At 50.2% G+C, this 18,357-nt stretch overlaps 9 protein-coding genes across 9 annotated transcripts; 5 read left to right on the forward strand and 4 right to left on the reverse strand.

Moving 5' to 3' along the window:
- The first annotated feature begins 689 nt into the window (after positions 1-689).
- Positions 690-1,214, forward strand: BO82DRAFT_19763 (uncharacterized protein). Its single transcript, XM_025630570.1, has 2 exons — positions 690-770; positions 820-1,214. Exons 1-2 carry the CDS (start codon positions 714-716, stop codon positions 1,186-1,188), a joined length of 426 nt encoding a protein of 141 aa, XP_025485809.1. The 5' UTR covers positions 690-713; the 3' UTR covers positions 1,189-1,214.
- Positions 1,215-1,325: 111 nt separating this feature from the next.
- BO82DRAFT_409808 (SUR7/PalI family protein) lies at positions 1,326-2,752 on the reverse strand (the record flags this gene model as incomplete). The annotated part of the gene is made up of 3 exons (XM_025639745.1): positions 1,326-1,921; positions 1,984-2,406; positions 2,603-2,752. 3 exons carry the CDS (start codon positions 2,750-2,752, stop codon positions 1,511-1,513), a joined length of 984 nt encoding a protein of 327 aa, XP_025485810.1. The 3' UTR covers positions 1,326-1,510.
- A 633-nt stretch (positions 2,753-3,385) lies between these two features.
- BO82DRAFT_407875 (CVNH domain-containing protein) lies at positions 3,386-3,861 on the forward strand (the record flags this gene model as incomplete). Its single annotated transcript, XM_025639661.1, has 3 exons — positions 3,386-3,603; positions 3,653-3,765; positions 3,815-3,861. 3 exons carry the CDS (start codon positions 3,386-3,388, stop codon positions 3,859-3,861), a joined length of 378 nt encoding a protein of 125 aa, XP_025485811.1.
- Positions 3,862-4,206: 345 nt separating this feature from the next.
- BO82DRAFT_387901 (patatin-like phospholipase family protein) lies at positions 4,207-7,592 on the reverse strand. The gene is made up of 5 exons (XM_025638346.1): positions 7,478-7,592; positions 6,562-7,414; positions 5,943-6,488; positions 5,447-5,883; positions 4,207-5,296 (listed from the first exon to the last, which is right to left on the reverse strand). Exons 1-5 carry the CDS (start codon positions 7,550-7,552, stop codon positions 4,355-4,357), a joined length of 2,853 nt encoding a protein of 950 aa, XP_025485812.1. The 5' UTR covers positions 7,553-7,592; the 3' UTR covers positions 4,207-4,354.
- A 439-nt stretch (positions 7,593-8,031) lies between these two features.
- Positions 8,032-9,053, reverse strand: BO82DRAFT_396730 (uncharacterized protein; the record flags this gene model as incomplete). Its single annotated transcript, XM_025638860.1, has 2 exons — positions 8,182-9,053; positions 8,032-8,135 (listed from the first exon to the last, which is right to left on the reverse strand). The coding sequence occupies exons 1-2, from the start codon at positions 8,861-8,863 to the stop codon at positions 8,032-8,034; spliced, it is 786 nt and encodes a 261-aa protein (XP_025485813.1). The 5' UTR covers positions 8,864-9,053.
- A 347-nt stretch (positions 9,054-9,400) lies between these two features.
- BO82DRAFT_370062 (uncharacterized protein) lies at positions 9,401-9,930 on the forward strand (the record flags this gene model as incomplete). Its single annotated transcript, XM_025637195.1, has 2 exons — positions 9,401-9,784; positions 9,847-9,930. 2 exons carry the CDS (start codon positions 9,401-9,403, stop codon positions 9,928-9,930), a joined length of 468 nt encoding a protein of 155 aa, XP_025485814.1.
- A 735-nt stretch (positions 9,931-10,665) lies between these two features.
- Positions 10,666-12,825, forward strand: BO82DRAFT_359881 (uncharacterized protein). Its single transcript, XM_025636684.1, has one exon. The coding sequence runs from the start codon at positions 10,694-10,696 to the stop codon at positions 12,704-12,706; it is 2,013 nt and encodes a 670-aa protein (XP_025485815.1). The 5' UTR covers positions 10,666-10,693; the 3' UTR covers positions 12,707-12,825.
- A 2,261-nt stretch (positions 12,826-15,086) lies between these two features.
- Positions 15,087-15,335, forward strand: BO82DRAFT_242277 (uncharacterized protein; the record flags this gene model as incomplete). The annotated part of the gene is made up of 1 exon (XM_025630799.1): positions 15,087-15,335. A coding segment is annotated over one exon (249 nt), but the record flags the coding sequence as incomplete, so codon positions are not given.
- A 400-nt stretch (positions 15,336-15,735) lies between these two features.
- Positions 15,736-17,130, reverse strand: BO82DRAFT_409838 (uncharacterized protein; the record flags this gene model as incomplete). The annotated part of the gene is made up of 7 exons (XM_025639746.1): positions 15,736-16,041; positions 16,098-16,193; positions 16,256-16,632; positions 16,684-16,757; positions 16,812-16,845; positions 16,894-16,913; positions 17,001-17,130. 7 exons carry the CDS (start codon positions 17,128-17,130, stop codon positions 15,798-15,800), a joined length of 975 nt encoding a protein of 324 aa, XP_025485817.1. The 3' UTR covers positions 15,736-15,797.
- Positions 17,131-18,357: the final 1,227 nt, after the last annotated feature.

An 18,357-nucleotide genomic window follows, 5' to 3' on the forward strand; every position in this document is an offset into this window, starting at 1 on the left:
TGTATAGCTATTTGATTGTTGTCGTCTGCTGGCTGATGGCAGTTCATGCGCCGCAGACGTCTTTTAAGATATCCAACTCTCTCCTACGAGTTTGCGATGCGCTACGAAACTACAGATTGGTGCAGCCAGGAACAAAATGGACGGCCGGGAAAATCGAAGGACTGTCTCTATATGACTGTATGTGGTGATATTTCTCGTTGCACGTCTCCCTGTTCTGGTTCAGATGCTAGATGCACCATGCCTATCCTTTCCCTCTTGAATCATGGCTTGTAGTCGAGTTGGCTTACAGTGCTTCAACGCTTGCGCCACACGGAACCGTGTAGCAGTGTTGAGCATTCTGCAGCCAGGTTAAGAGGCCCGCTCATTTTGGCGGCCCTCTGCAGACAGGAAATGAGTACTCGTTTTAGTATGTGAGATAGGACGGCGTGATGCCAGCCTAGACCAACCATAGTTGTCCACGAAAGGCCCTCCAGCATGAACAAGTAATGCGAGACTACGCCTGACCAGGCTATCTGTTCCCAGAATTTAACATTTAAGAAGTTCATAGGAGATATACTTATCGGATACGACAGCCTGCGCTCCTTTTCGCTCGACACCGGTACAAGATATTTCTGCTACGCACCCGTTACCTAAGCCAAGCTGCGCGCGACGGTCAGACACATTTATCCTGCTTGCGCTCCTCTTCATAGCGTCGGTTGTCTTTCCTCGCGCAAATGGGTGACTCATCCGCAGCGACACCTCTGAGACCGCGGTCCCTTTCATCGGGCGAGGTAAGTCGGCAATACCCCCGCGCAGACTCGGAGCCCTGACGCGCGACAGGAGACGCCACGCCCATTCTCTAGTCTGTCGGCAACATCCCAGGAGATCCTCGAAGCCTGCGAACGTTGGGCTACTGAACTACGCGCCACGAGGCGGGATCTTCAGCATGCCCAGGATGAGTTGACTTCTGCAAAGGGAGTCTCTGACATCCTGTTCAACCTGGTTGAGAAAATGTGGGCTCTTCTCTGCGCCTGTCGCAATGGCAACGACGAGAAACTGTCACAGAGCACTCTTGGGGTGCTGTTAGACGCTGCAATTGGGCATTTGGATGTTCAAAGCCTGCGGGAGGCATATGAAAGACTCCGCCGCGAAAATCAGCAGCTACGTAGCCTACTGGCGGCAGCCACGGGTCAAGCAGAGCCATGTTGAGGCGAAGGGTGAGGGCTCGAGCATGAAGTTCAGCCTCCAATCATGTTTCTACTTCCATTAAGACAGAAGTGGCCTACTTTCTGGTGATTGAACGCCTAATGATATCTAGTAGTTCAACCATGATCACCTCTCCAAATGTGATTTTATGCTAGTCCTATAGTACTATATTTACCTGGCACCAGTCATTTCAATCCATTGTGGATCAAGCAGATGGTGTGACTGACAACATGAGATCTGTAATTACGCACAATCAACGCGAGGAAACAGCTACTTTCAACAGTCAAATCTTGTGACGGTTATAAAGAACGGTCTCACACAGTCCCTATTCTTCCGTGAAGGTCGATGCAGATGGTTGAAGATACGGACGGTACTGGGAAAGGTGTTGCTCATCCAGTCCCTTTTCACCAGAGATGGCAAGATTATCTGACCGCCAACCGCTGGTTGAAGTCGTCTCAATGAGGGCGGAACTTTCGAGCGGGCTGACAGGATTGACGGGGTTGGACACCTGCCGATCGCTCTTCTTCCGATGACCCGCGCAGCAGCAGACCGAACATAGCCAACCGACTCCGGCTGCCACGGCGCAAAGGGTTGCTGTGGCGTTGACGGCCACTAACCGCCAGCCCAGGGTCGCCGTGATGCCGAGCGTCACCGATGCAGCTTTCAGGCCGCCAACAAGAGTAGCATAGATCAGACACGCGGTCAGAGTGGCTCCAAAGGACGCGAACATTGCAACCTGGCCCAAAGTAGTGTTAACGACCATTCAATTGGGTTGGATCTAGACTCCCGTTTCCCCACCATTGCAAAGAAGCTTGTTACCAGGCTGGCCCACCGCGAGGCTACGGCGGTCAACCCACTCAATAGGACAAGACCGGTCGAGATCAGAGCAATCAGATAAGCAGTGATTGCCCATTGTGTGAAACGATGATAATACTGAATGGCGTCCTGTAGGGCAGTTGGAAAAATCTTGCTCACCCAGGAACTCTCTAGACCAAGTACACTGGCAAAGTCGAACCAAAACGAGGGGCTCGGACTGGTACAATTGTGGATAACCGAGGTGTTGCCGCTATACGTCCCATTGCAGTAGCTCCAAAGACCGACTAGATAGAAGTCTGGTAAATTAGACTTGGCATTACCTAGCGTAGTGTCTACCGCCTCCGTGAGAGTTTTGTTGACGGTGCTAGCAGCCGCCGCGATTGTATCGGCTGCATCGCTCTCCACCTGATTTGCGGCTGTCGCAACGCTGCTGACAGTGTCTTCAGCGGAGCTAACCGTGCTGGCCACGCTGGACGTGACGCTATCAAGGACCGATCGACGACGAAGAAGAGATTCGAGCTCGCTTTCCAGGTCAGACAGGAAACTCGATCCCAACCGGGCCTACGTATTTGTCAGCTCTACAGTAGCCCATTTTTTATACGTCGCAGTCCCTTGCCTTCATGAAATAGAGCTTGCTAGCGGGAGCCGCAGGGCTCGTACAGCCGACGGCGACGAAGACCATACAAATCAGCGATACAACAGACAAGGCATATGGCAGCCAAGTACCGATGATTCGGCCTGGTACGCTCATGGCTGATGCGCTCCACTTTGTGGGCCTGCTTCAGCTTTCACGGTCCTGTTGATTTGAGCAGGGATTGAGCAGGGGGAGTGGCCAAACAATATACCGAGCCTGTGTTTCTGTAGGAAAAGTAAATCTAAAATTCAAGCGTTGTACGGATACGCTTTGCGTATTGAGTGGATTGTCCTATGATCTCCTGTTTTTGCGCATTCTCGACTGCGTCGTTGTAGCAGCTGCTGATCAAATCTGAACTGTGTGTCTACGAACCACGCCATTTATATTTTTGAAAATGTTCAACTCCGACTAGGAAGCCATGATCATTCTCGCACTTACCCATGACCTTTCTTTATTGTTCGATTGTTTTCCCTGCTGTGCTCAAGAGGTTTTTGATGTATTTTCTGCACTTCGCTAGGCAAAATGGAAAAAACGGCCCAATAGATTGCGATGGCAACGGAGAATTATTGATCAGGGCTCGTTAGTTTGAGGGCTCAATCTTAAGTACGCCACTATCTCGGGACCCTGTTCACTGTTTCATCTTCCCATCAATTTCAGCATTGCCTTCTCAACCATGATGGAGATATTTAGATCTCACATCTCGAGCAGAAATTCGTCTGCATTCCAGCCAAGTGTGAGAGTAATCCAGAAATGCAGACTCTCTGGAAGGTCAGCATATTTATCGTCGCTATTCAGCGAGCATCTGCGGTCGGCAATTTCGCGTCGAGCTGTCGGGATGTGACTCTGTCAAAAGCCGGACTCTTGGAGGCTCAATGCTATGATTCTTCCCAGGGTATCTGGGTACTTACGGCACTAGAGCTTCAAGACTGCTACGCCAACTACAATGGTAGCTTTGTGGCTGCAATTGAGTAATATCCCTTCTCGGGGAACCATAAGTCCATGACTGACAGAGTTTAGTGGTGACGAGAATTGCAAGATGATTCAATTGCAAGATAATCGGTATATGGCAATATCTGAGTGCCAGGAGTTGGGTAATAATGCAGCATCAGAAGACCAACTCGTTGACCTCAGTGAGTGAGTGCAGACTGAACTTCTGTACTTTCGCTAACTTTCCATCAGACGACCACGTAGTCAATATTGATGGACATCTACACTGCCTGGAATGATCGAGTCTCGAACAGCGTAGGCAAAGTGCGTTTTTTCTTTCTCACTTTGGTGATATCGGGCCGTGGGGAGAATAAGCCGAGCTTCCAATTGTGATTAGATCATTTCAAAGTGCAAGACTACCTTATACTATCTTATATATCTCAACCTCTACATCCGACAACCATTAAGATGTGTTTTTAATCATTCTAGTGGTCGTTCTTCAAGGCAGTGTAAGTCTTGCAGCAGCAGAAATCCAATGGCTGGAGCCAAATGTTAGTTTGTGGCATCTTGAAAAAATACTCGTAACCGATTATACCAGTTCGTAAACAGAAAAGCGTTCGAGAAAATCCTGAAATGTGAATACTCTATATCCAATCCCTGCCTCACGATCTTGCCATATGATTCTGTTTCTCATCTCAACCGGCTCCTGCTACAGAATCTTTCCGCAAGCCTCGCTTTGCCATATCTACTCCCGACATGCGTGACTCTCATGCAGATATGAATCACACAGAGTCAGTATCGCGCGATCCTTCGACGTTTTCTAGTTTCATGGTCTTCCAGTATATCCTTGCGCGTTCGTTTGAAACTTTTACAATAGCACCGCCGAGTTGGAGGCCACAGGTCTCGGCCATGATCAGCCCGCCCGAAAGCGGCGTCAGCCTGTTGGTGTTTTAAGAGCGCCTGGACAGATGTGGGGAACCCGCCCAAGGTGCGAAATTCGGTCGAGCCGCAGATACCCAGCTGTAGATCTGCTTCCAAGCCACTTACATGGAGGCAGACACGCTTACGAAAGTAGCCACATTCAGAGCAACCATCCGTGTTGCTGACAGCACCCATGTCACGGTTCTCATCGACAAACCGAGCACCGGGAAAGTGAGAAAGGATCCTACAGATCAAAGTGGTCACGTTTGAGCGAACGCACAGGATTGATCCCCGGCACGCGAGGCCATGAGGGCCGACAGTGGGAGTCTCATCCAACTCAAAGAAGAAAGACTTTGCCAGCCATGCCCTTGTGAGATCCTCGGGCACTCGGTAACGGTACGGCTCGAGAGTCTCGATCGCATCACTGTCATCCAGCTCGGGCAGAGACCCGGTGATCGCTCGATCGAGTCGAAACACATCGGGACGAATCGCCTCAGGGACACTGTCCCAAGCGTCGAGCCAGCCCCGCCGTCCGTCCACTGCAGAGGAAGACAAAAAGGTGCGAATGGCTCTAGCAATGAATCCTCCGCGAGGCTTTGGACAGCTCTCTTCTCCATCTGAATTGGCCCGCTCAGGGCTGTAACCAGTACCAATGCTGACGACGAGATCAGGTTTGATACATCTCGGCCAGATAATCTGGCTCTCTCGCAGAGCTGCCCGCAGGGGACAGTTTGCCGTGACCCCGCCATCCTGAAGCATTCCCACTCCGGGGATGCACTTGGGCGTAAAATACCTGTTGACATTAGCATTATTCTTGCACAGTCTCAGGTAGAGCCCAACCCTAACGCAGCAACACTGCACCGGGCTCTGAGACAGACGTGAGTTAGCGCAGACACGTAAGAATGCTTGGTTGATCTAGTTGCAGATCCCCGTCAAGGATCCCAATCCACCATCTTGGGGTACAGGCAACACCAGCCCTGTGCCGGCAGCAAAGAAAACGCACACGTACACTTCCCAAAGCATTGGCTCCTGGCGAGCCACAGGCACATTGTAAGCCGCATCCGCTGGATGGCGGATTGCCCGGTAGTTACCCAGGAGGCAGAGAGCGCCATCCGCTTCACGACTGGCGGTCAGCGCGACACGGGTCCCAGATGACATTGGTGCGGCTGTATCGAACAGCATCTGGTTCGACCCAAAAGCATCTCGCAGTGTATCCTCGAGAACCCGAGAGTCGTGCCGGCTATCTGCCAGCCATGTGGTCACAAACTCCCACCACTGCCCGAAAAAGGTGTGCCACTGGCGCCTCGCGCGGAATATCTGCCGCGCTAGCGCTTTGAATTTGAGCTGCGCATCTTTGGCCCGGGTTCCACGGATCATCATCTCCGCGGCAATGACCGCTCCTGCAGTGAAGTCAGCCATGGAGAACACCTGGATGTCACGGCCGTAGTTTATCTGTCACCAGCACTGGTCCCTACAGTGAGATCAAAGATTTCACGGAGCCCCTGCTTATCTCCGAGCTTGTCTTCGAGAGCGGCGAGGTATCCCAACGTGACCACCCCGCGGACACCACCCCCGTCCAGCACCAGTAGCGTGGGTCGCTTTGTGGGAGGGAGAAATCGGATGACAAAGGAGAATGGGGCCTGGCACAACCGACAACCGACCAGCTCTACACGGTACTCGGCGCCGGCATTTGGATTTCCAAAGATATTCGCACAAGTGTCACAGATCGTATGTCCGCAGGGTAGCACATGCACCGGTGGTTGTCGCAAACAGAAGAGACAGAAATCGCTCGGCTTCACCGTGCACCAGGTGGAGGCAGCTTGGCGGAGAACGCTGGCCCGGAGTTTGGCCGATCCTGGTGCCTGTTGGAGTGCGGCGAACAGCACCGCGAACTCGCGCTCGACAGCCTGACGGAAAGCGTTTGCCGGTGATGGCGGCCAGGTTTGACATGCGGTTCTACAATCATTCGCGTACAATGTACGAAACATGCTGATGGGATCGAATCCTGTTCCATGTTAATGCTTCGACGTATCGGATTTGTTGGTGAGCTCAGCTTCTTGGGTTCCCGGTTGGCTTACCGTGCATTCCAGGAGGGTACGCGTTCATTAACATCGCGGACGCGACACACTTCGCCACATATTGGCGTTCAAGACCCGTATCATCCGCAAGCTTCAAGAAGCTATGCAGATGTTTTGCGGCGCAAACTTCTTTCGTCTGGCTCGGTCGACTCACTTGAATGTAATCGAGTGGAGTGGTAGGCCTCTGTGCCGCGTGTTCAAGGGACCGCCGGGCTAGGGCATTCAGATGGGTGGCGGAGAAAAGAAGCCGGGCCTCCGCTCGTATGGTGCGCGCTGCTTCCTGTTGCCGGGTCACGGCGTGTTTGAGCGGTTGAAATCGGCTGACTCGCGATAACTCGCCGCGATCACGCAGGTCGACAACGGATATCGCGGCAGCTATGTGAGGGACAGTAGCGGACGAAAGGAGACGTGCTATGCTTTCGCCCGACACCCGTCGCTCCGGCCCTTTCGTCAACACTACTATCACATGTGGTTGAGGCGTTCGGCATTTATCTATTCCGTTCGAAGGTACCTGCCAGGCTACGAGGAGCTTCTGTATCACCTCGGTATCGTCTGTGCTCGAGAGGTCGTTCAGGAAGAGACACACGGTGTGAGTCATGGGCAATAAGACCTGCTGGTATAGTAAATCGCGGACCTCGTCATGCGAACAGTCGTGACTTCGGCATATAGCTTGCTGACACATGACGGTCGCTTGTGGAGCCCGCACACCGGAGTGAGACTGTAAACTGCTCTCAATGAGGATAATCGGTTCCGGTCCGGAAAGCTCAGATAGATGCACTCGAGCCAGCCCGAATCGACTCGACCGACCGAAGTTGTTATGGGGATACAGCGCTCGGAGCGCCTCTGCCTTGGTCTTTCAGCCTACGAAAAGCTGAACCGATGGATACTGTTCTCGAGGTCGATCCATCTTTTCCACAATTTGATGGAGGCCGTCACTGTCAATGAGGTTCCAGCCCCATAGTTCCTTCTCGAGTGATAACCACGGCGCCATCGAGCAAAGAGAATGTAAGCTTTGCAGGATCTAAGGTGATTAATCCGAAACGAGCAACAGTTACAATAGCGGCGTGGAACGGGCCTTTATATTGGCGCGTGCAGGTGCTTGCCGTTGTGAAGAATTTGTCTCTTTTCCGCAGCCCGATGATATCAAGAAATCCGGGCCATGGGTTCGCTCTCATCCGATGGCCCTACGTATTTTGTTCTGGCTCGCAACGCACAGTCCCTGGAAAAAGTACTTTGGAGTCGATCGGGCGACTAATAAGAAGGGCATGCAGTGAATTTGATGTCTAACAGATACGGCTTCATACCAATACGACCTAGACGCCTAGTCTTTCTAGGACGGTAGAAAGCCTATCAAGATGGATGCCAGGGGCAGCTTTTTTGAACTGCCATCTCACCAGGGAAGCCGAATAGACCATGCGAACATGTCTCAGCATTAGAGTACAAGAACATTCTCAATCTGAATCTGTGTCATCACAAGCCGGGCATCAGCGTAGCACCAGTGGTAGGTTCGCCGCGAATTGCTGCGCCTACCTCCTTGACCGATGTGTTATGCAGTCGGTAAGCCACATCTGAAGCTGTATTAGTGATAGCAGATCGCTTTCTTTGGGCGTCAGCACTTACAGAATTCGAGACAAGACCGTAACCTGGACACGTCATCATAAGGTGGAAGCACTCTCTCCATCGCTTTTGGTGTGCCTTTTACAGGATGCTGGACTGGAAGGGATGTGGAGTGCTCGACTCGTGGGGAAGTGGAATGCCGGCTTAGTGTCGATACAGGTGGCGAAGAACTGCGTCGTGGTGTTGATCTGAAGGATTTGATAACACTGCCGAAAAGATTTACCCGGTACCGACGCTGCTTGCGAGGCAAGCGGGTGGGATAGGAGGCGCATGTTCTTCGAAGCTGCCACCACCTATGCCGAAATCGAGGAGAAGGAGGAGTCGGTGCCTGATCACATGATTCCGACGACTGCGCTTGGTCGATCATGCACTTGGGTATCCAACCATGGCTCAAACGAAGGAATTGCGCACGGATTGCCGCGGCGGATCTTGGCGTACCCTGCTCTTTTTTCCACCTCTTCTCTCTTTCCGACCATTTGGTACCCTTTTTGTCATGCTCTGCCACCCACGATCGCAGCTTCTCCAGTTCTGATCTGTTCCACTTTGCCCCCATTTGAGTGGCTAGTTCTTGTTCTGGGTAAACGTTCGGGCTGTGTGAGATGCACTTAACGAAAGAATTGATCCAGGAATTGATCCAGGAATGACAGTAGTGACTCTGTGCAATTAGCGCGCAAGAGAGTGTCATTTATGTCGGATCCACCATTGACCACGCCTTGTTCAGATGACAAGGGTCGAACTCTGTCTGCTGGGTATTGGGGTACTGCGTTAGTAGTATGGTTGCATGTTGAACACCGGGTCCAGATTCGTACCGGATCCACTTCATGAGGTGTTGTTAATTTGTTTCGACTAATTGAACAGATATCAAGCCTGGTCTCGATGGTAGTCTCTGGTCTATTGATTGTACTGTCTGATCCGATTGATTTTTTATCGTTTCATCATCCCTCATGGAATGGTGGCGACGCCGGCGTTGCGCTATTTGCCGAAGCAAGCACTAACGGCGCCCCCATACCCACTTTCTGTCTCCAGTTTGAACAGTGCTCTCAACGGCTTTCCATTATAAATTATGTCTTGATGCAACATCGATCCTAATCTGACTCAGAGCTTTCGTCTTTAATACATCATCGACAGCCTTTTTGCTGCTTGCCCAGGAACTGGATAGACTCTTCTCCTGCCTTTCGGACGCAGTCATTACGGTTCACAGTCAGTCAACATACCACTCAAGATGGGTAACAATGTCGACACCAAGCGTGTGCCTTCAATCCGGAGACTCAGGACAAGCGCTCCTTGTCGAGACAGGCGATATGTATCCAGGACACAGCAGAAGACTGAGGTTGCTAAACGGAAAGACCACGAAAAATCTCACGTGAGTGTCCAGCTGTATACTACCAGCTATGTCGCCGCACCGACGACCCATGTACTAGACTATCAGACTGATGAGGCGAGACAGAAAATTTGGTCATTCGCTTCAATCACTTTTGCATTCGCCAATTACGTCTTACGCCAGGCGCCTCCTGAACTTCGTAGCAAAGTGGAAGACTTTGCGAAGGCTAGTCCTGGCCTGCTCACTATGATTCAAAATGGGCCTCAGATGGATATCCTTCCCAAGGTTTGTCAGATTCTGAAATACCCCCTTAGTCGAGAATTGGCGCCTTGCATCCATCAACATAGGGTCCAGATTGGCTTGTAGCCATTCAGCGGCACCAAGTCCAGAAACCCGCTGGACGATATCTGACTTTCTGGCCGCTGGGTTGATGGGCATTTCCGCTTCTCCTGATTGATCTTGCTCCCTCTAACTAGTAAGGCTAACGGAGTCTATAGGATTTCTGCGGAAGCCAATCTTCCGGCAGGGTGGGGAATGCCACGTGACTCTGATTTCATTTGAGCATTCCGGTCCAAAAATATTCCGCTCCGGTTTTGGTCTCCGGGTCGAGGTCAAGGGTCACCGCCCGCAGTCGGTCCACCCTGCCATCCTACCGTGACCCACTGTCATAGTCGCTGTCATAATTATCACGAGAAACCTATGCATTTCTGGCAAGAAGTGCCTTGACTTAATGACCAATAATTGAAAGTAAGCGTATTGCAATTTTGACCGTCGAATATTGTACGCCGCCCAAGTGATTAGTCCGGTGTGCGCCCGTTTCCCTTCAAAACACTTGCCCCGCACCTTCTCGCAGACAGGAACACTTCGAGCTCTCCGGTGGGCTCCACTCCACGTACTGGTAGTATCCCAAAATCTTGATATTTTGGGCAAGATGAAAACAATTAGCACATGTTCAATCCTAATGGTGGCTGTTGTATCTATTGTCCATGTTAAAGGTAATCTATCTCCAAGATCTGCACCTATCTTGGGCGCTAATCTGAATATCAAGCCCTTCATGACCTCTACGTCAATAATGATGGGGAAAACTTCGTAATAGTCCCGCAAGAAAATCGCAATGGCTGGGTCAATCCCGAAGATTTGCCCCCTATGCCGCAATGCATTGCCCAGCAAGATCAGGCTGCCTGGCTGAAGGCAATGACGAAATGCACCAGCAAACGATGCACTAGGCACTTTGGCATCATCTGCACCCATCACCAGTGGCTGACCCAGCTCAGCTGTCTGAGCGTGGAGTTCTCTCCCGATGTTATCGCGAGCTATTTCAGGTACTGTAGTCGATCCACTCTCGCCAAAGCGCAATTGTACCAGTGGGTCCGGAGAATCACCGGTCGGAGGTGGCTGATCAATGTCGGCGATGGGAACGGGCTGGAACATCTCACTCCGGCCTCTTTGGCGAAAGGATATGCAGCTGTTGATGTGATGAACAAGGCATCGACATGTCTGACGGAATCGAGCTCTGCTCTCTCATCAGAACCATTTCAGCATATTATGGCCTGCTGTGGCTTCACGGGTACAACACAGCATACGGGAAATGCGGCCCGTCCCTGGGAGTATGATGAACTCCGACATTCCATGATTGCTCTCGATTCTAAAACTGCTGGCTACGATATTGTCGGACAAAGGATCAGCGATGGTGACTATTTCGATAAAGAATGCTTCTGCAGTACCTTCACCATAGATCTCGAAAGCGAACCTTGTCTGGAATCGGATTTGCTGGAGCTCACGAAAGAGCGTCTCTGGATTCGAGCCACATGTGGCCCAACATCCTTGCCTCCTGACTGGACAGACGGGCTCAAAACCACACAATCCGCCTACATTCCCATCGAAGATTGGCACTGGCCCTCGTGTGTCGTGGACATGCCGCCGGAAGTGATCGAGCTGCCTAATATATGCGCAGCAGATGCTTGTGAACCCGACTTGAGTGGCTATTGTGATGTCAAGCGTGCAGTGGACCGGGCTTGCTTTTGCCGCAATATCAAGTACGAGTCCTGCGGGGGATCCTGCCGCGTATTCGAGTCCCGCATAGACTACGTGGGCTGGTTGTATGATCTTTGTGGCCAAGTGCAGGATTGGCACGGCTTGCCGAATGACTGGAGTAGGACATTAGCTGTCCCTACCCCGGTTGAAATGATTCCGTGGCCATGGACGATCAAGCCGTCAAACAATTCAGATATCAGTTATCTCACCCGGGTGCGACGTACTTCTGGGGAGAGAACATGTGTCTCCAATGAGTGGAAGCTGAGAAGCTTCTACACACTCAATATAGCGATTGCTCTCGCAGCATTTCTTATCCAGCGGGGTTTACCTCGATTTACGGGCGATTGTCGACAGCAATGGTACTCGTACTTGTGCTACTCGCACACTTGGCTTGTCAAGGGGATGCTAATAGCTGGGTCGCAACTGCTTGCAAATTGGTACAATGTGCTGCTTGTTGAGATGACTCCTGGATATGAAAACGTCCCTACTATTCACTTATTGCTTCTCTGGTGCTCGATCCCTCGTCCTGCCTGGATGGTAGTTTTGCTGCTCGGCCTACAAGAGCCGTTCGGAACGACAAGATTATCCGCCGCAGCGTCCGTCGTACTTGCCGAGATCATTATGCAGTTTATATCCTCGTATTACATGCTTATGACCATCAAGTACGGCCTATACCACGATTTCTATCTTGGACGTCTACACGAGATACGCAGAGGGACTTTAGCAGAGACCATGTACACTGGAGCGCTTATGTGGGGGGTAGTTGTCGGTCTGACGGTTTTTCAAGTTATGCGGGCTATGCACAATCGGGGAATGGTAATCGCCGCCCTTGACACCCTAATCTTCGATCGGCCTAGTATTTGGCAGACAAGAGCTAAGCAGACGCAGACAACACCTAGCCTCGCTGAGCGCCTGAGAATGACAATATCACCTTGCATCTGTGCGCAGATAGAGGGCTCGACTCAGGGCTTGGAGGAACGATTGCTGGGAGACCATATGGGGAGAGATGATTCCGGCGGAAGATACGGCACATTCTCTGTTCAAGGAGAGCAGCAGGCCCGGACGTCTCCACGAACGAAGATGTATGCCGCTATAGTCATAATTATGCTCCTGCTGTGGATTGCGCAGTGGCTGTTCTGGGGTGGATATATTGGTCTCAGCTCCGAAGAGTAAGTGTTGATCTCATCCTCACTGCGCCTCCGGCCTCTGAATCCTTGTACCCTGCCGTACTCGAGGACAAAGTCTACATATGCTAACCTGGCGTAGGGTTTGTCCTCCTAGGCTGAGGGCTCTCACGGCTGTCTGGCTTGCTTCGTCGGTGATGGGCGTCTTCATTAGTGTCGCTTAGTCAATGCAAATATATGCTTGTCATCCTGCAGCTATAACGCGGTCGTCTGTTATATAGCATTATTGGTCCGGGCCTAGGTTATGACTAATGGCTATGCGAATGATACTCCCGTTCTCTCCACTTGTATAGCCAGCCAAATTCTAATCCTGGAATTAGTGTTTCGTCGCCAGCGCACTGCTCCACAGTCCAGGAAGAGCCGCTTACATTAACTAAAACAATATCTTCTTAGCAAAGTAATTATTGTTGCCGAGTGAGTCAGAGGAGAGCACAATAGAAGTGCTTACTGAAGAGCCCAGGATGATTAATGCTACGCAGGAATTCATAATCCAGTGGTTCGAATCTGCCTGATCTCATCCCGGTAGATCTAGCAAATGAATACTGTAGTAAGCGGATATGTATTATTATATCTTGTATAACTCTACAAGATATGCTGTAATAGAACCCAATCCTTTCAACAATAAAATCAGTAAGAGAAAGAGTGAAGTATCATCCACGAGAATTATACTTCTTGAGCATTGTCAGGCTGAGAACAATGACTTGTGACAAGAATCTGCCTCTTTGCATGCATCGGTATGGCTCATGTTTCAGATTCTTTCAGTTCTGTTGACGTGACCAACGCTTTGTAAAATACCATCTCTCCCACCATGTATTGATTCTCTAAGAGATAAATATAAATGAGAAGAAACTTGAGATTTATGGCTCCGTGAGATGGGAACACCAAGACGAAACTTGAGGGTACCACGAAACCAGGTCTAGCTTTCTGAGAAGTTTTATTTCCACACTGACGGTATAAGAACTAGAACCTCTGGTTGATGGATCGGAAAACAAGAATCAAGAGCTCCGGGTAGACATGGCGGTTGCGCAAGGCACTGTAGAATAATTCAGATCGGTCACCAGTCTATTTTCGCAAGCGGCTTTCAATATGAGCGGACAAGAGAGAACAAGGTCCCAAGTTGCCAGGGTGTGGCCGTTGATGTGGAAAACAGCCACAACGAGGCCTGAATAACCCGAGACGAGCTATATTTCCAATGACGGTCGTACTATCGCTTAGCAGCAAGGCAATGCTTGCTCTCCTGGGTTGTTGTCTATTTCCCAGACGCAAGATTAACTCTCAATTGAGCGATCTCCTGTTCGTGCATTGCAATGCGATATGCCTGATCTTCAATGATCCGCCATTGCGCACTGGCCATCTCTCTCTCTGACGCCAGATCTCGTTGACTTCTTCGCAAATCCCAGACGAGAGCCGTCATTCCGACTTCGACTCCAATGCTTGCTTGTCGGTCGAACGCCGAAGCTAATTTGGCGGCGATCTCAATCAATTTCCGGTTCTCGTTCTCCAATTTGTCTATAGTTTGCAGGAAAGTCTCTCTCTCTCTGATCAGCGTATTCGCCTGCCCTTCAAAGTCAAAGATGTGAGATTTAGTGTCAGCATCGGGAACCGGGTCTGAATGAGGCTGGTTCGGGCGATAGCCCAGCCCGACCAGGTTGACCTTGGATTATGGGCAGCAGTTAGCCTAGATAATACTGGGTAAAGGGGCAAAGGTCGAAGGAAGACTGCTAGAGTGAAGCATACCTTGGGTAGTGTTTCAGTACTACCATGAGCCATGATTTTGGTATCCCGCCGATTGGCCTTTTCAGGTGGGTTGGTGCAAGCCAGACGGAAATTTAGAGGTAGGTTCGTGAATTGGCGCTTCGACATCAGAGAATGCTCTGCAGCTTGGTCCAACCAGGCAATATTTGTACTCATTCGCGTGCTCCAAGTGATTGGTCCCCGCAGTAAGTTCTGCAGGCAGCCTGGGCTAACACCTGAATATAAGCTTTTGAATCAAAGCGTTCAACGGTTCTTCAAGGCTCTAGCCCAGGTTGAGAAAGCCATACCGCATGGTAACTATTTCGCAGAATGTGAATAGTAACCAACACTCTACTCTGACGAAATTTAATTGCTCTGTATAAAATGTGAGGCCCTCAGATTTGCATTCTATATCAACATATGAGATACATTCAGTCAATGGCACAATCTATTGAACAGCTTCAAAGCTCCTAGTACAATGCCTTTCTGACCGTGCTCGCTCTCCTGAGTTCGAAACACAAAATATGTAGTATTTATCCCCCAAAAGTCTTCCTGGGCAAAATCATTCTGTAGCCATTGTATTATTCGATCACGAGATGTCTCCAAGAACCGGAAAGATTCAAAAGTCCCCTTGGGACCGCAATACACAGGAGCAAATTCGAAAACGGCGCCATAACCTGTTCAGAAGAATCAAGGAATTTCGTGATCGCTACGATATCGAGACATGGTGTACAATGAGGATGCCAAGCGGGCGGATCTATGTATTCAACACAAATCCGAATGAGCCATCTCCCCTCACGGAAGAGGTGGTAAGTTCTATGATGATCGCTGCGACTAAAAATTACTCATCCAGCCTTGTAGGACCCTCAATCGACAATCATCCACAAGACACCGGAAGACTATGTACCCAAGACGCCATCAAAATCGCCCGCCAAAAGGCCTCCAGTGTTGCCATTTCATGATTTACCGTGCTTTGTGTCAATTTCTGGTGTATTTTCCGAGACTGAAAGTATTGATGACGAGACGGGAGACGCTTCGAGAGACAAGGCTAGAGTCTCGATTGGTCGGAGTAACAGTTTGTGCTAGGCATAACACAATCAAATTTTCTGTCGTTGACTTTGTGTAAAAGCTTTTGAATATTACCGTAGATATTTAGATATCCTTAAGCGAAGTAGGCGATTTAGAAGCCATCCGATGCCAAGCTTGTGATACAAAGTGGAGAAATACGATTATCGGTTTTGTTGTAAGTTAATTAGTACGTGTTTATTTACAGTTTAAGACAGCATTGATAGCCCGGAGTGTTCATGGAGTGAGAGAATAGTCGTAGAAAGTCAAAGCTGAGTGGTTCATGCTGACACCTTGGCTCCTGAAATTTGAAGCGGGAGTCTTGGTGGACCGATGACAATACTGTCCAAGGGTGACAATTCCAAGCGCGGTGTCCTCCCTGGCGGACTGTCACAGTTCGCGAGATTGTCAGTGGGCTTTGATAGTTCGTCCCGGGGCATATCATGGTCTTTGAGGGCCATCCGGAAGCCCTGCCGTAATGCTGGTAGACAGGCTGCAATGACTATTAGATTCGCTTCGATACCACTGCGACGGTGCGTTAGATAGTGGACCCTCACTGGAAAGCAGTCCAGACTCCTTACACGAGCAACGCAAGTGGCGCTATGTCGTACGTCAAGTCGTCGGTTTTCAGTAAGGGAATTGTAACGCGCAGTCGGATAGCGCTGGCAACGAATGTCCTGTAGAAGGTCAATTCAAGCGGCTGTGGGCCACGGTGCTTTTGTGGGGTCTCGATGCTTACACGCAGACCATGATAGAAAGGATCACAAATTTGACTTTCTGTGCTCGAGGTACCTGCATATTGTAGATCAGCGGCACGGGCAGCAGTGCCAGCAGGATGTCAGAGCATATATTCAGAACTGCAACGGCAATAAAAATTGCGGGTCGACTAATACACTTGCCGGCCTGGGACACATTCCATGATCGGGTGATAGGTCGGCAAGCGAAGACAAAAAGCGATATGATAATGAACGAGCCGGCTGTGATGAATGCAGTGGCAGCATATAGTGCATAACGCAGCGTGTGTTTTCCGGCAAGGATGCGACCCAAAAAGATCAGATGAGCGCCCCTGGCAAGACATAGACCCGTGACAAAGAGGCACGCGGTTGCAAGAAATAGCTGTTGGGCCCAACGTGAGCCATGGGAAAATCGCCTTATCCGATGACGTACCTTTTCATACAAGTCCAATAGGCGGGTCGTAAGGTCTTGAACATGTACCCCCAATCCAGCGTTGTACAGAGCATCTGTGGTATGAGTAAGCGACCATGGTCCCGCCAAGTCTGTGAGCGAATACCTACAGAGAATCAAGCCTTGGGTGTTTATACAGACGATCTATCGATCTATGAGCGTCGACTTCCAGACTACCCTCTATAATCTTACCCATGATAGGACCAAACAGACTGCCATGATTGCTCCGCGTTAGAGTCAGAGGCCAGATCGAGCAAGCGCCGAGCGACATGTTTCTAGCATTCATCAACAGCACTTACCATCTTCTGGATAAAGCCTGCCGTTCAGTCGCCTCCTAACCCGCAATCGCAGGATCAGGCACGTAAGACTGAAGATCATCCCCAAGATCAGCACAGATTGTATTGGTACAAAAAGATGTCCCTTGGGCATTGTGGCCTCTGGTCGGAAAGAGAAATGATTCGCACCGAAGCAAACACATAGGCTTCTTCAATGGCATGCCTGCGATAGGCGGACGCTTAAATACACTCTAACTTCATTGTCTTGCATGTAATCAATCGATTTTATTCCGGCGTTATCTCCAGTTCACGACTTAAACTCTATCTGAGAAGTAACATCGGATTGGTCATTAATCCGGTTTCTTGTTCCTCGCTGCGGTTCATAGAGAGAATATCCACTCTTTTTCCACAACCAGAGTCCGTCGTATCCAGAACGTTGCTAAGACGGTTGGACAGGTTGCAGAGTCAGGGGATCATGGCTGACCTAACTGTGAGAAGGTCAAGGACCGAGGAAAGAAAGACTTACCTGGCGCAGAATGCTTCTGACTGGAGTATCACTTGACAAGCCGAGTAGCTTCACCCTCAGAAATGTCATATGAGGCTCCGTGGAGCCAAGGTTTTGAGGGTAACATAAGTTTTCAACGTCCGTGCGGAACGTGTTGCTCGATGTCAAGGAGGTCAAAGAGCTTCTGCCGATTGTCACCTCGGACTCTGCGCATGTATGAAGCTTGCCCAGCGCTGATCAATTTGGTTGGCGCCTCATTAAATGCCTTGTTTCCGCACGACCGGGCCAGAACATAGCCTAATAAGGCAGCAGTGATGCATGCGCAGATAGCTAGAAAGACAACTAGGCTGTGGGCTGGATTCCACCCCATTGAGCGAGCCAGACGAAGCAGCAGATCTCCGACTAGATGGTATACTGTGTATCAATGCTTCTGAAAGGACAATTCAAATCCCACAAGTCCCAATCGATACATTTATTCCATTCCTGCTTTACTCCCAGGGTTCTCTGTAGAATTATTGCTGGGCCTCGGAATTCTGCAGGCCTCTTGATGTATAGCGCTATTCGTGTGGGTAGGCTCATCCGACTCACCCGCAGTAGGATGCTCTAAACTGCTGCATCCAGAGCTAGCTGCTGAGATGACGCTTGCTCAAATTATGATTATGTTTATTTTGTTTCAGGGCAGACAAAGCGCACGCCTATTGTCTGTATACCCGACATTGATGAACCTTCACCCCGGACAAATAATCGGAAGCTGCGGGCCTTGACAGGGAACCTTGCGTCATTCAACAGGCTTCTTTTCCGCAGCTGCCGTTTCCTGTAGGCTCTCTTGTGCCCAAATCGCACGTGAAAATGTTTGACAGCGAGAGTGAGAAAAGG

The sequence above is a fragment of the Aspergillus uvarum genome, assembly GCF_003184745.1.
Source record: "Aspergillus uvarum CBS 121591 unplaced genomic scaffold BO82scaffold_110, whole genome shotgun sequence".
NCBI lineage: Eukaryota > Fungi > Ascomycota > Eurotiomycetes > Eurotiales > Aspergillaceae > Aspergillus > Aspergillus uvarum.

Excerpts from the sequence above, each read along its gene's own strand:
- BO82DRAFT_19763 (XM_025630570.1), top strand. The coding sequence starts at position 714 with ATGGGTGACTCATCCGCAGCGACACCTCTGAGACCGCGGTCCCTTTCA. Across the intron at positions 771-819 it reads GGTCCCTTTCATCGGGCGAG|GAGACGCCACGCCCATTCTC; the intron begins GTAAGTCGGCAA and ends GACGCGCGACAG.
- BO82DRAFT_387901 (XM_025638346.1), bottom strand. The coding sequence starts at position 7,552 with ATGGCGCCGTGGTTATCACTCGAGAAGGAACTATGGGGCTGGAACCTC. Across the intron at positions 7,415-7,477 it reads GTGACGGCCTCCATCAAATT|ACCAAGGCAGAGGCGCTCCG; the intron begins GTGGAAAAGATG and ends GTAGGCTGAAAG. Across the intron at positions 5,884-5,942 it reads CACTGTAGGGACCAGTGCTG|GAGCGGTCATTGCCGCGGAG; the intron begins GTGACAGATAAA and ends ACTTCACTGCAG.
- BO82DRAFT_359881 (XM_025636684.1), top strand. The coding sequence starts at position 10,694 with ATGACGAAATGCACCAGCAAACGATGCACTAGGCACTTTGGCATCATC.